General features: G+C 40.1%; 1 protein-coding gene across 1 annotated transcript; it reads right to left on the bottom strand.

The window, feature by feature from the left end:
- Positions 1-963: 963 nt before the first annotated feature.
- On the bottom strand, positions 964-15,493 carry LOC127363778 (pterin-4-alpha-carbinolamine dehydratase 2-like). Its single transcript, XM_051400664.1, has 4 exons — positions 15,297-15,493; positions 13,966-14,097; positions 2,696-2,776; positions 964-1,226 (listed from the first exon to the last, which is right to left on the bottom strand). Exons 1-4 carry the CDS (start codon positions 15,402-15,404, stop codon positions 1,131-1,133), a joined length of 417 nt encoding a protein of 138 aa, XP_051256624.1. The 5' UTR covers positions 15,405-15,493; the 3' UTR covers positions 964-1,130.
- Between the last annotated feature and the right edge of the window lie 66 nt (positions 15,494-15,559).

Below are 15,559 nucleotides of genomic sequence, written 5' to 3'. Positions count from 1 at the left end.
AACAATGTGAAAATTTGACAAATTATTTAATCTAATGTAAATGCAGCCAGTCTATAGCCCATGTGATTCAAGTTACCATGTTAGTCGAAGCCTAAAAGAAAAGGAAAAACTGAACTTTGGGAGCAACATCGAAAGTGTAGATAATGTACAGCGTTCTATGGGTTTGCTTTTCAACCTGGTCTGTCCAAATGAGAAGTAATTTGAAAAGCATGAATACCTATAGAAACCAGAAAGGCCATTTCATTTAGCAGGAACGCAATATGCATTCATTGTAATGACCTTGGCTGCTCAGTATAATTGCTGTTTCCTGTAAGTGTGCTCCTAATTGCAGTGGAGGCACCCCCACACCCCCACCCCCAAAGTGGACTGTTAGATTACCATCCCACCACAGGTAACACTGTGCTTTAACTAGAAAAAGTCACTGCTGTGCATCCTCAGCTACAGAAAAATTTAGGTTGGCAGCATGAGAACACTACTACTGATCTGGCTGTTATTGCACTCTTTTCTCTTTGCTGATCTTCTCCTGATGGCGATCCAGTCGGAAAACACAGCAGACCTAGCTGACTCATCCCTTACCAAACCGTAAATCAAATAAATCCCCTTCCTACTGACTTTGACCCTTTCCTCATTTTGCTCCACTCTCCAGGGCCAACGGGAGAACATGTGGTCTGGTGGAGGACTGACAGGGAAAAGTATCTTCTGGATCGTTGGCAAGTACCGGACAGAGCTCTGCAGAGCAATTACACTCCATTCTAATTCCATGTGTGAAAATAAACACTGCTGAAAACTAGAAAACCACACAGTGACACACACAATGAAATTAAATCTACCAGAATCAGTTAGTGAGGGAATCCTGAATCTAAACCACAAAGCGAAGATTTTGACAAAGCCTTACAAATTAAATTTTATTCAAGCGTTGGTGCAGGGCTCCATTATTATAAATCAATTATAGACACAAGAACGTTTCACAAAATCAAAGATTTATTCTTTCAGAAAGTATATACAAAATGTGCTGCAAACAAAATACAAACATCAAAATAGAATATCTTTCACAGATTTTATTTTATAAGACAGATGAATCAACAGGAGACAGTAAATTATTTTATTTGGGAAAAAGCAAGACTTTCAGATTAAAAACAAAGTGCAATTTTGTCGATAAACTTGGCCATTTTGATATCCCGTTTTGACAGTCCTCCACAGTCATGTGTAGTCAATGTAATCTGGACCTGTGAGGACACACAATAACAAGTAAAGCAAAAAAAAAAAAAAAAAAGATTAATAGGATAATTAGTGCTGTAATCATTATTTAACTAGAAAAGAAATCTGTCTAGGATATCTATTAAAATAGTCTCATTAATTCTCTCATTGAGTGGTTTTAGAAGGTGAACCACATGTTTATTAATATAGTAATGGATTATGTTGAAGTGGTGGTTTCTATGTACTTTTTAAAGGACCATTGTGTAGGGTTTAGTGGCATCGAACGGTGGAGTAGCAGATCGCGACTCTATTGCTTCCCCCTCCCCTTCCAAGCACAAAGCAGAAACTTCGTTGGCAACAAAATCCGCAAAAAACGCGGACAAGCCAGTGTTTGGTTTGTCCGTTCTTCTAATGTAACAAGAACACAACAATTCCTATATTCAGGTAATTATACATTAAAGGGAACATTCTTATGAACATTATATTCAATTTTTGCCAATCAATCGTCCTAAATGTTACACACTGGACCTTTAAACCTTGATCCACAGCGAGTGACAGATATTCTCATGGTATTTGTTAACTGTGATAAATACAGTGTCTAACTCCGAGCCCAGCATGCTGCATTCAGAGTACTTGAAATTTTTATGGGGGACCTTATCGGCTCCACCCACTGGGGTAATTCCCTGGAGAGCAGCTCTGGCCCGGCAAAAATTTTTGTAAACTCACATCTTTATATCGAGGGCCAAGAAAACAGAGCAGAGCATGAATGAATATTAATAGAACATTAGCAGTAGCTCAGTATACATCATCTATTTTGTCGAGGCTGAACCTCAGTCAGAGTGGGATTTATGTGTAAGTGTCTGGTGGAAAGTGCTGTGGGGGCCCAGAGACCTGTAGCACCATTCTACAGCCACTTTAATAAAGAGTGGATTAGGAGCAGCATTCCTGTCAGAGCGGCCCGGTCCACCACACAGTAACTCAGTGGCTACAGCCTAATGCTGAGAGATTTTCAGGGACTGGGTTTGTCATATCAACCACTACTTTATTTCTGAGGGAGAGAAAGTGAGAGTGTGTGTGAGTGTTGGGGTTGTGGGGGCTCGGTGGAAGAGAGGTGGAGATATTTGCAGAGCTTTTCACAAGAAAAACGATGGGATTACAGTGTGAAGCTACTGCGTTTTTTTGTTTTTTTTTGTCGTTCTGACTAACGGAGTGTGTTTCAGGCTTTGAGTGGAGAGCTCTGAACCAGCGAGGATTGTTTGACATGAAAAAATCTGACTTTATCCAGGGTTGATTGATCTCGATGTGTCTGTAATTTGTTACAAACCAACCGTAGCATTGTTAATATGGCAGTAACTCAAACACATAGCCATGATAACGTTCTTTGATTCTACACGCAGTGATTTCTGTAATGGATACTAAACAAATGCAGCGCTGTAAGTGACTCCTCAGTCACTATTACAAATTATGATTTGGGCCATAATGTAGAGAAAGTTATTACCTTATTATAAACATTGAACCATTCTGGGTGATGGTTCATCTTCTCTGCCTGCAGAGCCACCCGTGACATGAAGCCAAACGCCTGGATAGAAAGAAACAACAATCAACTGTCAATCAAAAACTATTCAGGAAATAGATTTCTCCTCTCTGCTATTACCATCAAAAAAGCTTCTTTATGTAATTCTTTGTGTGACTTAATATTGGAAACAACTCTAATATACAACAACAATAATGTAATAATGTAAAACAGTTAAACAGTACCAACTACAGCCTCAAAATCATTGTAAAGTTGAATGAATAAAAGTTTAAATGTATACTATATATATATATATATATATATGCAGGATTTTCCTAAAATTCCATGTATAGACTCAAACATATATACATTATCACCAGAAGTGTGTGGCGGTGTGTGTATCTTTAGAGACCCTGCCCTCTGCCTATATTGACTTATTTTGTTGTGTGCGGGACATTTGGGTTGGAGGTTGGGACCCAGGTTACAACGCTGTCTTCGTCTATCCCTCTCCTTTCATCCCTGTCTGTGTCATGAATGCATTATAATTATGAGCTGCAGGTCTGTGTGTCAGTATCTGTTTGACCGAGGGCAGTGTGGTAATTAATGTACAGTATCTGTCAGCCATTATACCTTCTCAGATTTAGACATATTTTATATTATTACAGCTTTAACGTTTTCCTATATTGCCAATCATTGTTTTATACACCAGCCTCCACTTGAAGGCGAATTACAGTTGTTGACAAGTGCATTAATAAACGCTCATATCTGCCTACAACTGTATTACATGTGTTCATTTATTAAATTATTATATACTGTATATAAATGCTAAATAGAATAGACTTTAAGTAAAGCGACACCACAGAAAGGTTGACCTGGAGCACAGATAGTTTCAAAAGAGGTGGACAACAGATTATATTTTCAGTTTAAAGTGACTGCTTTGAATCTCAGCTGCAAGAAGAAAGCTGACATTCTCCAGGAATATAATATAAAGCACTATTGTTCTACTAAACACATTAAATGCTAAATACAACAGGACAGAGGGAAAGATGAGTAGCTCAGCTCCAGAACGTATATAGCTGAAATTTATTATCGCAAAAACGTTTAACATTGGAGAACAACCTGGCCAGTGGCCCCCAGGTAACTGATGGTAAAAATGAAATTCGTAAAAAGTAGACATACAATATAAATGTAAATATTTAGTATTTAAATACATAAAAAACTGTGAACTTGTTCTAATGAGGACAAAATCTATTAATCGATAATTATTTGATCTGTACAATGGTAGAAAATTATTAAAAACAACAATCACAATGTCCCAAATTCCAGGTGTCTTCAAATGTCTTATTTTGTCCAAAAAAGAGACCAAAAGCCAAAGATATTAAGTTTACAATCAGAACACGAAAGAAACCAGAAGATATTAATATTAAAGAAGATGGAACCAAAAGATGATTAATTGATTATCAAAATAGTTGGCTATTAATTTTCTGGCGAGTGACTGAGAAATCGACTACTTGTTGCAGCTGCAAAGAGAAAGCTAGACATGTAGCGGCAGACACATAAAGCACAAGGAGCAATGCTGCCATCTGAGGCAAAGAGAAGCACAAGACGGCGTCTCTGTGCATGTAGAAAACCCTCATGAAGGCATGTATGTGCATATCTTCCACACCCATGTAAGGAGCAGACAGCATGCAGGCACACACTCAGAAAAATACACACTCTTCATATTTCGAGTTTGGCATGTGGCTCCCTCCAATCACAGGCCATCCAGGGAGTGATTATGGTTATTCTAATTATCTACAAAGAGGAGAGTGAAATCCCTCGTCATGCCCACTGTGAAGAGGGGAAAAAAAAAATCAGGTAGACCTATTTCAGAGCAATTTCCCACTGCAATCTCAATTAAGCCCCTAAATACTTCCTCCCTGCCTAATTAAATCAACTGAAACGCCATTGTTTACAGGCCATGGCTGCGGCCCCGTCCACCACCTGACATGACGAAACAGAATTACTCTCGCAGAAGAAATTGCGTTTAGCCTTTTTAGTGTGTTGTAACCAATTTCTTAGACGCCCTGTTCGGTGCTCGTGCTGCACGACACGTGTAACACGATCGGCAGCTTGATCAAATTGGTTATCAAGGAAACCGTCTCCTGATCAATTTAAGTAATTGGCATATTCCTGCAACTTGACCCCACTGGCACCAATTTGGAGACTGAGGCGGTCTGCTTTTTCTCAGTTCTCATTGGCTCTAATGGAGATGGTTAAGCAGCCTGTCATGTCAGGTGTTGTCCAAACATGTCCTCTCTCTCAGGGCCGAGCTCCGGCTAATCTGCAGCTGAGGAACATTGAGTGACAGGTAAAAGGATTCTGTGTGAACACTTAAGGGTTCCTGCACATTGTCCCGTTTCAAAACACCATGTTCTTTCTAAAACTCACTTTCCAGCCTGGTCTCTGTTATGGAACAAAAACTCATCCCTTGGCATTTCAAGACACTCCCCATCGGCCAAACTTGGGCTAAGAATATGTGAAGTGAAGACAGTATTTTACACTAACATTTAAAATCAGTCATTTTCATCTTTTTATTTTTGCAACCATAATTGGTACCAGACGCTCGTTCATCGCTGTGGTGCATCTGCACTCTCTGGACCTTTCAGCTGCAGATGCTAATGATGCTTGTTCATATAAAAAAGTATTATGATTACACTCCTCTGTGTCCATTTGAAATGTGACTTATGTCAATAACAAGCTAACATAATTGGAATGACAGAGATAAGTCTATAGCTGTTTCCACTGTCACGTGCAGAGGGTGCTCTGTGTCACAGATTATTTAATGTTAGAGCCAGACCAATATGAACCTATTTTGACTATTTACAGACATACAGTGTCTATATTTGCATATATGTTGGCTGATATATAACAATTGTTAACTGTGTTACAGAAAGATATATTTAATTTAATCTAGAAACAGTCTCATCAAGTTTATTTTTCAACTGTAGAACATCCCGTTCAGTACATGTCGCAATTTAATACCCAAATTTAAGGATTCCTTATCAAAACTGTTTGGCTATGTTGTTACGTGTTTATGTTAAGAAATGAAGATCAGATGATACATCGTGATCAGAGTTATTTTTATCGGAAAAATATCAGTATCATCCTCAAAAATCCAGAATCAGTTGAGCTTTACTTAATGCCAGTTAATTTCTTGGCGGAATTTGAGGCTTGTGGTCAGCAGTCCAAATGCCGTATGCTGATTATGGCCGGGCTACATAACTGTAAGAAAATAGGGTTGCATTTTACTGGAACAGTTTCATATTTATTCCCATTGGAGTGTTTTCAGGCTCCTGGCCTGGATCAGCATGTGTGAATAATGGGTGTACTTCCCCCTTTAATACAGGGAGGATCCCTTTTAACACTACACGTCTGCCAACTGGGTCACACCACTTTAAAGCAACATTATCACAATAAAACAATTGTAGATTCAGTGACATTACAACGGGTTTCCAACTGCAAACATCTGCAGTCACATCTGTATGATACGTTTCCACAGATTTCCAAACTTGGCAGAAGGAGGGACTTCTAGTCTGGACCAATAATTGGTCACTTCAATTCAGTTTTAATTCAAGAAGTATATTTTTCTTCCAAAGTCAGCTCATGGCATGATGAAGTTCGCCAAGGATTAAGAACAAATGCTGTATTAGTAGTGTGTTTTTTATTTGCATTTTGAATCAATTGAGTTACAGTGAACCAACCCCAACCAGAGCTTATGCTCATTATCCAAACTTCAAAGTGCTGTACAATATGCGGCCGCGCTGGGCTTTTATCAAGAGAAGTATCACACTTCCTGAAAAATTACGTGTCTCTATATAGACGTCATTGATGTGCAAACGAACCACAGCGCAAAATGCAACTTAAAGGAAAGCGGAATGTGAAACAGAAGATGACAAGTTCAGCCTGTGTGCAACATGAACCCTCGGGAAAGACTCTTCCTGTCCCGGGAAAAATAAGAAGAGAAAAAAGCAAGAATAGTAGTAATCTCCCACTACAAATGAATTGGAGTGGAATATCCAAAAAAACCTGAAATCCTGAAAAGGCCCGAAAAACCGTGCCCTACATCGGCCTTCTCTCACAGGTGGTGGTCCCTCGGGGGCAGTAAGGAGAGTAGCGGGACACAATACTGGCGAAGTGGCGGTGCTACGCCTGTCTGTCACCTGCAGGTCAACTCAACGCCCTCCACTTGGGCCAAACAAGAAAATAAAACCAACCCTCAACTCGCAGCTGAGGTCTTATGTCAACAGAGGTCAAGGACTCTCCCTCTCAAAGTGCTTTGTTTACCCCATTTGTATTGTACGGGCCACACTTCTCGAGCCAACAGGTCAGCCAGCCAGTCGACTATCCATCCATTCAGCCAGCCAGCCGTTCTCTCCAACTGGCCCAACAAGCTGTAGCTGTCAGAGTCAGATAATTTGACATGATATTATGCAGGCCCCCATCTCAAATAATCAGAAACACCCGACAGCAGACCCCCGCTATGCCCCTTTCCCCATGTACCCGCTTTTGAGGAGCCGACTGGGTGCTATTACGGCATGATTGTCATACAACACTGGATGAGACAATTTGACGTCGGAGCAGAGTGGTGTTCTCTCTCTCATTGCGGCCGTGGGCTGAAATACAGGACTCAGTTTCAAACACATGTGTCTGTTATTTACAGATCGGTTTTCCACCGCTGCGCGGTCCAGGGGCTTAGAAACGCCTGCTCTGTCTTGCCAGGACTAAGTGCATGCAGATTGTGCCTACTCTTCACTAGCCTCTGACAGACACACACATGCACACTGATGCATGTACGAATGCACACATGCAAACGTCCTCAGCATACACACAAGTATGTGCCGACACACACATGAAGACAAGCCGCTCTCCTCCATTACACACCACCACGACTACCCGATGATTACCCTGCGAGCCCCATCATCACCCGCGTCAGCGTCAGCCCCCTGGAAAACCTTCACTACTCCGCAGTGAAAGGCAAGAACGCTGTGAATTGCACGGTGGTGGTGGTGGTGATGATGATGATGATGATGACCACACCTCTTATGTCTCATTTCTCTTCTTTCCCAAACAGCTCTTCACGGGCTTCCAGCTGGCCGGACTAGGCTACCCGCTAAGTTGACATGTAAAATATTGAATAATTACGATGCAAAGCTGCCAAGCGCTGAAGTTCTTTCATGTAGTAGAGAGTGCTCTACTGGGCATGTGTAACATCATAATCTTCTCAAGTTAAAGTTGAGAAACACAGTAAGGAGCTTGATACTCTTACAAAGGTGATGCACGTTGTGAGCACTCATTAAGTGACTAATATCCTGTGTAACAAATGTTCACACAAGTCAGCTCCTATTTATGTAAAGAGTGTCATGTAATGCTCAAGCATGGTGTTAAGGCCAACTTATGCAAACCCCCTCATTAACTGCAGGGTTACCAGCAAGAGCTTAAAAAGACATTGGGCTCGTCAAAAGACAGCAGACGTCAGGGCCATCTTAGCTTACCCAAGGACTGATAGCCAGATTATCTAACCACCTCCGCTTGGGCGCCACACCTCGCCGGTTCCCTCCAGCCATTTTTTGCAAAACGAGATGAATGCAGGACGCCTCCAGTTCCCAGGGAAAGTTCCATTTTGGAGACGGAGGTGGGAACTGAACACCGCTGAGCCGATTAACCGGCCTCTGACTCTGAGTAAGAGATATGGTGTGAGCGCTTGTGTAGGGTGTATATGTGTGTGTAAATACTAGGGCTTAGATAGGGGGTTTTTAAGGCTGATGGACTGATTATTAAACATATATATATATATTTTTATTTTTGTGCCAGAAAACGACCGCTTTTCTGTGTTTCCGCCAGAATTTTACTTTTGTCAGTGAAACAGCCGCTGAAACAGATTATCCACAGCAACAAAACTTAATTTTAAAACAAAAATTAATTGAATTGGGGCTGATTATTTCCTATACTGACAGATCTGTCCATTTGTTTTTCAAGTAATAATTTAATTTGTATTCAGCATATTTTTTTATAATAATGTGACACAAAGAATAACATGCTAATCATAGTATTTTTTTAGTTTTAACCAACAAATGTTTATTCATTTTACTAATAAATAATTGACCAAAAGGGTAACAGTTGATCAAAATTCTAAGTATGTGTCAATCGACAAACACTCAAAATACTAAAAAATTTATACTTGTAATTAGTTGTGTATAGAAACCATTTGAATTGTTAACTTTGTAACTGTTTGTATGTCACAAGAGAAGTGAATTTACAGATACGGAGCACCAACAAGCCTATATCAAGGACAAGCGGCCATTGTCAGCAAAATAATTCATCAGTCTAACCCTTGTGCATGTACTCTCTGAGAGTATGTGTCTGTGTCTGTGTCTGTGTGTGTGTGTGTGTGTGTGTGTGTGTGTGTGTGAGAAGCAGGAGGGGGATGGCTCTGAGAGTTTGGTTTACCCAGGGGCTCAGTTTTAGTTGTAGGACAACTTATTCAACACAAGCAGAGCAAGGCCCGTAACGAGAGGCAGAGGCTTGAAGGAGATTTGGTGGAGAGGGAGCCCCTGACTGAATATAAAAAGGGGGATCAGCCTGTGAGAGCGGAGCGGCGGGAGCAGAGGGAGCTGTCGGCACACAGCGGTGCTCTCCTCAGTCTACAAAATTGGAACTTAAGTCCAGAAGCTGCATAGATGCTGCAGCTTTTTCCAGTATTTGTAATGCAGTTATTGTCTGTGGTGAACCGCAACTTTGGCATGTTGTTTGTCTCAAGTTTGTGTCCTATTCTTTTTTTGTTTTTGTTGTATTATTTTTTTGCACGGACGTGCTGTAAATTTACATGCATATATTGCCATTTCATTATTTCAGCAAACATTTTGACGTGGAACAGCTTTCTAATATGACCTCAAGACAGTTTATAAAACAGCTTTGTGGCGTTTTACTGCATCACAGCAACTGTCTGTCCCATTTATGTGCTCATTTTAAGGTTGAACCACACGCTTCCCTGTCCATTACATATCTGGAGACCTGATTGCTGACCCTTTCATACTCTTTTTCAATATACTGAAAGTTGGCTATTTAATTAATAGTTCAAAAGTAATCGATTGATCGACTATTTGTTCTGTTCTCATTAGAGACGGGGTTCCCTTACTGTTTAATTTGCGCTACCTCTCCTAAATTAACTAGGTGAACATTGTACTAAGTAGTTTCCCAAACAGGGCTAAAACTAACATTTCATTATCTAATAATTGGTTAATCGCTTGATCATTTAGTTTTTAAAAGTCATTGTTTTGTCTGAAACCCAAATACCCAATATTCAGAACATGATTTTCAATTTAAACAGCAAATCCTCGTATTTGGCATTTTTTCAAAACACTTTATTGTCGTCAACCCATTTTTTGGTCAATCGACTACCTGATTAACACGCTAAAAATTTCACCTGTAATTGTCTCTAAAATTAAATGAACTCCGAAGGACATCCTCATTAGCCTGTTCAACGTTTAATGAACTCTGGACACACACATTTACCTGGTTAAAGTTTTCTCCCTCTATATTAGGGAGGGGCTTGTTCACTTTGCAGGAGAGACTCAAGATAATAACCAGCCATTTTTCCATCCTAAATGTAGCTTATTAGTGATTTTTTCCCATCACTACATGACTGAATATTTGTGGGGAAGGATGGAATGCCATTGTTGTCAACTTCAGCTAACATAACACAACAGTTGAGCATGCACAGCCCACTTCTCCTATACAAACTGCATCTTAAGGCTACCCATTTCACTTGTGTCGCATGAATGTTTCCACTTCATCCACTGAAATTTAAAGCAGATGGTCATCTGTAAACATACATAACATAATGCCCGACGCGTAAACAATATCAGTGACTGCAACTTAAAAACAAGCACCAGTTCCAACTAAAATTTACAGTATTAAAGACACACACACACACACACACACACACACACACACACACACACACACACACACACACACACAAAGTTTCCACATATGATTGCAGGGATTCTCACTGACCAAAGGGACTCCAGAGAGAGGATTTCACCTCTCAAACCTGATTAAATATTACCAGAGTTGATGAGGAAAATAATTCACAGTTACTTCTCAGACCACTGCCACTAACAACGCAGCGTAGCCACATTGCCGCAGATAAATTACCCAGCTGGTCACAGCAACATCATAACACTTTCCACTTGCTGTAATCAAAGAAAAAATAAAGTCAAAAAAGCAAATCCAGCTGTCATCTTCTTTTTTAGTTCATTTGCAGCCATGAGTGGATCTGTGCCTCATGTATTCACCTCCACTTCAGCAGATTTACACAGTCATAGACACACCTCTACCGCCCCCTACAGACCACAAGAGGAAGTGTCAACTCACAGAGCAGGGATTTGTTATTCTCATTATAAACTCTTGGGGATCTGATTTCCTCAAGCCCATCACTCGCAGATAAGTGGCGAATGGAAATCAGCCAGCATGTCGCTCCTCATCTCCATTCCCCTCTGGTAAAAGCCCTTTAAGAACAGCCATGAAAAACGAGCTAGAGACTTTGTGAAAATGCATCAGAGAATTGGGGAGGTGGTGTGGCGGGAGAGAAAATAAAAGAGGGTGAAAAAGAAGGACAGAGGGAGACAGACGGAGCGAGTTGCCAGCATGTAAAATTGGAACAACATGAGCTCATTCCCCAATAACATGGGGCACAGAATGGGAATGAGAGACAGACAAAGACGGAGAGAGACGGAGATGGGGAAAGGAGGGTGGCAACAAGGAAGAAAAAAACAGAAAGTAATGCACATCTACCAGAAGGAATGATGGGGTTGTTAGTGGTTTGTGAACCAGATGAAACATTTTAACCAATTTGATTGTTTGTGAAAGAAATCATTCTGATCGAAACTCCAATTGCTGCCAACTGGGCGCCTGGCGTGTCTCAGGGTAATGCAGCCTGACGTGTCGGGGTAAGAGGAGAGGCTTTAGAGCCAGGAGGAGCAGATGGGGGAGGTCAGTGCTCACCCCACCGACTTCAAACACGGGGAAGTGTAAAAACAGACTATTTTAGGGGCTAAAACAACTAACGACAGGATTAGAGGAAGTCCGCTAAGTGGCCTTGAGATGTTGCAGCTTACTTTGCCCAGTACAAGGCTGAGGCAAAGTAGCTGGCTGCCTTACCAATGCAAAAGATTTATATATAACTTTTAGTGTTTCTTTTAACCCCCAAGAAGAACTGGTATGAACTGCAATGTAGGTCACAATAAGTGTGATAGTTCTGAGACTTTATCTGACTATTATCTGACTAAACCGCACCTGTCTGGTACAACAAGCCGGTTAAATTAAACACTCTGAGTTGTTTGCAGTACTTCTTGAAGCAGGTCCATTACACAGAAGAGGTAGATCCTGAAGAATGTACATATCTGAAGGAACACCTATGATAAAGTACACCAACCTCAAGGTTCACTTGCTTTTTTTTTGGTCTGGAGCTTTAACAATTGGCAATACATGAAGGGAAGATCGTAGCACCTGTTTCTGTCACGTGACCTAATTGTGTACTAGGGTCACAATAACACCTAGAGTAAGTTCCATTTTCTAAAGTAGGGTTGTTGTATGCAGTCAAAAGCTCCAAATCTAGAGCTCGAGTTTAGAACATTTTACAGAAACACTATAAATATTGTATAATCTTAACCTCACAGGATTTAGTGGCATCTAGCAGTGAAGTTGCAGATCACAACTAACTGAACACCGCTCGCAGTGTTAATGTTAAACACTGATGCATGAGAGGTTTTGGCACAAAATGAGAAACAGGAATGATCATTGTGTTGTGGTCTGAGAAAAAAGTGATCGCAGCTGGATTACAAAGGACTGGGATTACTTTTTGTTGAAATATTGACAGTTAAAACAATCAGATTACTTTCCATTTCAATGCATGAACACAAAGAATAAATGTGTTATAGAGTTAGCTTTCATATACGTAGTATGTCACTAATTAGATTTTTAAATGATGTTTTCTGTTCTGATATTTAGTTTAGGAACATGCACAGTATGTGTGTGAAAATAAATATCAATTACAGGATTTTATATTATGCTGTATTATTTTTGTACATCGTGTAATCTCGTGTGGGATGGGTCTTTTTGATGGTATGACACAGAGATTAAACATGAATCAATTCTCGTTCAAAAATATGTTATATTATATTAAATATTCCCAAAAATAAGAGATAGAAAAAGCACTAGTATTGAAAGGAACAGCCCTAAATGTGATAAACTTGCCCATTCTGTTTATCAAGTGCTTTAAATTAGCACTTCTTTAAGTTAATAAAACACTTGACAATTATTTCTCGTCGCAATACAAAGATTCACATACAGTAACACAGCTACAGGTAGGAACAAAGAAAAATCCATGAGCCTCATGAAACCAGTGAAAGCAAGGAGGAACCTGCCCCCTGCTACACCTGCAACCAATCAGCATATATACACAGATGAATTTGTGTGTTTCCGATGGTTAGCGAGATGGCTGTGCGTCTGGCGGTCTGCGTCCTGATCCCCATCAAACAAAACCTCCAGCCAGCTTACAACAGCAGAACACAGAGGCTGACAGATTTCTACAAAACTAGAAGAAAAAAAATGAGTTCCATCGCAGACTCTTCCAACCGTCTGGAATAAAAAACTACAAAGACTGAAGCAGATGTCGGCTGCCTGTGTGTATGTGTGTGTTCTGTCTTTGGTGGTAAACTGAACAAAAACCCAAATAAGCACTTGCATATTTGGTACAATATTGTGATCCCAGTGATTATTTATGACTGTTAATATTAATAATTTGAGTGTACAAAATATTTTTAGCTACGACTATCCAAATTTTGACTTAAGTTTTTTAACGACAGCAGATGTTTTAGTGCTGCCAATATGGAAAAAAATCTTATATTAAATATGGAAACTAAAATCAGCCCTACCGTGTGTTCATCTCTGTGCGTGTTGGAAATCATCACAATATAAATCACATGCAACACAGCTTCTATTTTAAATGATAACCTGCTATACACTATGTTACCTGACCTGATTTAATTGTCCCATTACCTAAATGTAATTTTAGCCAAGTCTGGACCCTGAATTAAACTAAAGCAAGTGACAAAATAACCTCATGTTACAAAAATGTTCTGAACTCAAAAGGTCTAACATTGGCGCTAACATATCAGAAGTACATCGAAAATACACACACACACACACACCTGATTAAAGGTTTTAAAGTGAAGCTCTTTGAAAATGGCATTGCGGTTCTCCATCTCCACCCAGCCTGTGGCCCTGAGCTCCATCAACAGCTGATCCCGGTCTGCAGGGGAGAGCCAGTGGGCATCTGACGACTGGAGACACACACAAAAGGCAGAATGTGTACAACATAACTGTGTGGTTCTTGTTGTAGTTGGAATAGAGCACTTTTTCTCTCAATGAATCTGCTGTGCTGGGCTCTATAAGTGGTATTAAATGTGTATTAATTAATGTATTAAACATGTCATTTGTGGTTTTTGTTACAGTTGTAAAACAGGGAAGTACATCCTTCAACATCACATCTCTAAAAGTTACTTTTATCTGATAAATAACAATATTAAAAGTAGTTATTAGTATTTATTTTTATGATGATTTCTTCTAACCTTAGGTCACTTTAATCCAAACGTACTGATTCAGTCTTTATTGTCACTGTGGAACCACTAATTTTGAGTTTATTTATTCACATTCATTCATTGTAGCAGTTACCTGAGTGCTATTAGTGCTGCGTCCACAAGGTGGCAGCGTAGCACCAGTAATGAGTACTAACGCTGACCTAATGAAGAACCAAACAAGTCAAGCAGTAGCCACTCATAAATTAAATATTACTGTGATGTTCATATATGACTGTATTATCACTGTGAGTGAATTCTCGGTATGTAGCTACCTTTTAAAAACCCGCACCAAACTTCTTTATTAATTCTGAATGTATTAGATATTGGCTTACTTAGCTGCAAATTCACACTCACAATAATATTAAAGTTACCCTAGTCTGACTTGTTACAGCCCACTCTTCAATTCGGCACCTTAATAATTCACACATCAGAACTTAATGCCCAAGTATTAAACTTTATGACATCGCAAATGCTCACAGAATGACGAAATATACAGTAACGTTACCCAGTTGGGAGGAAAGAGCACAGCTGTGCTCATGAAGTTGAAATTTTAGGTTTATATTATCTGGTGAGTTAGATCAATCAAAGTATGTGCGCCGAATTGAAGAAAAGCTCAGTAGCAACTAACAAATACCACAAATTCAGCTTAATAGATATCTCTGTTTACCTATTGTCATGTAGAAATTTAATTCAAAGTGTTTCGACTAGAGTTTGGCGTACGGTTTTTTTATACGACGAAGAGGGCGCCTCTTCCACGGGGCTATCGCCACTTGCTGTTTCAGACCCTACAAGTTTGTGTCATTGGATTACACACACACAACACACGTACATAACTCCAGCCTCGTAGATAAGATGCTTATGAATGCTAATGCTAAAACACGGAGTGTCACTGCAGCACTCACCATTTTAGACGAGTTGTTCCTGGCGGGCGGAGGCAGCAGCAGCAGCCGGATCAGACGGCTGCAGGGCCATGAGCTGCTCGGCCTCAGGCTAAACATTAACCCAGACATAAGAGGGGCTTTGTCAGCTGTCCACCTTCCCTACCACCAACCTCTTCTGCTCTCTGTGTCCTCTCCTATCCTCTCACACGTTACCATAGCTGTTCAGTTTACTGCCTGACTAAAATTCTGTATTATGATAGGAGTCTGGTTGTGATAAGGTTATG

The sequence above is a fragment of the Dicentrarchus labrax genome, unplaced genomic scaffold (genome assembly GCF_905237075.1).
Source record: "Dicentrarchus labrax unplaced genomic scaffold, dlabrax2021, whole genome shotgun sequence".
NCBI classification, from domain to species: Eukaryota; Metazoa; Chordata; class Actinopteri; family Moronidae; genus Dicentrarchus; species Dicentrarchus labrax.
This window is presented reverse-complemented; position numbering and strand designations above follow the sequence as displayed.

Excerpts from the sequence above, each read along its gene's own strand:
- LOC127363778 (XM_051400664.1), bottom strand. The coding sequence starts at position 15,404 with ATGTCTGGGTTAATGTTTAGCCTGAGGCCGAGCAGCTCATGGCCCTGC. Across the intron at positions 2,777-13,965 it reads ACTTTAAAACCTTTAATCAG|GCGTTTGGCTTCATGTCACG; the intron begins GTGTGTGTGTGT and ends CTTTCTATCCAG. Across the intron at positions 1,227-2,695 it reads GGTTCAATGTTTATAATAAG|GTCCAGATTACATTGACTAC; the intron begins GTAATAACTTTC and ends GTGTCCTCACAG.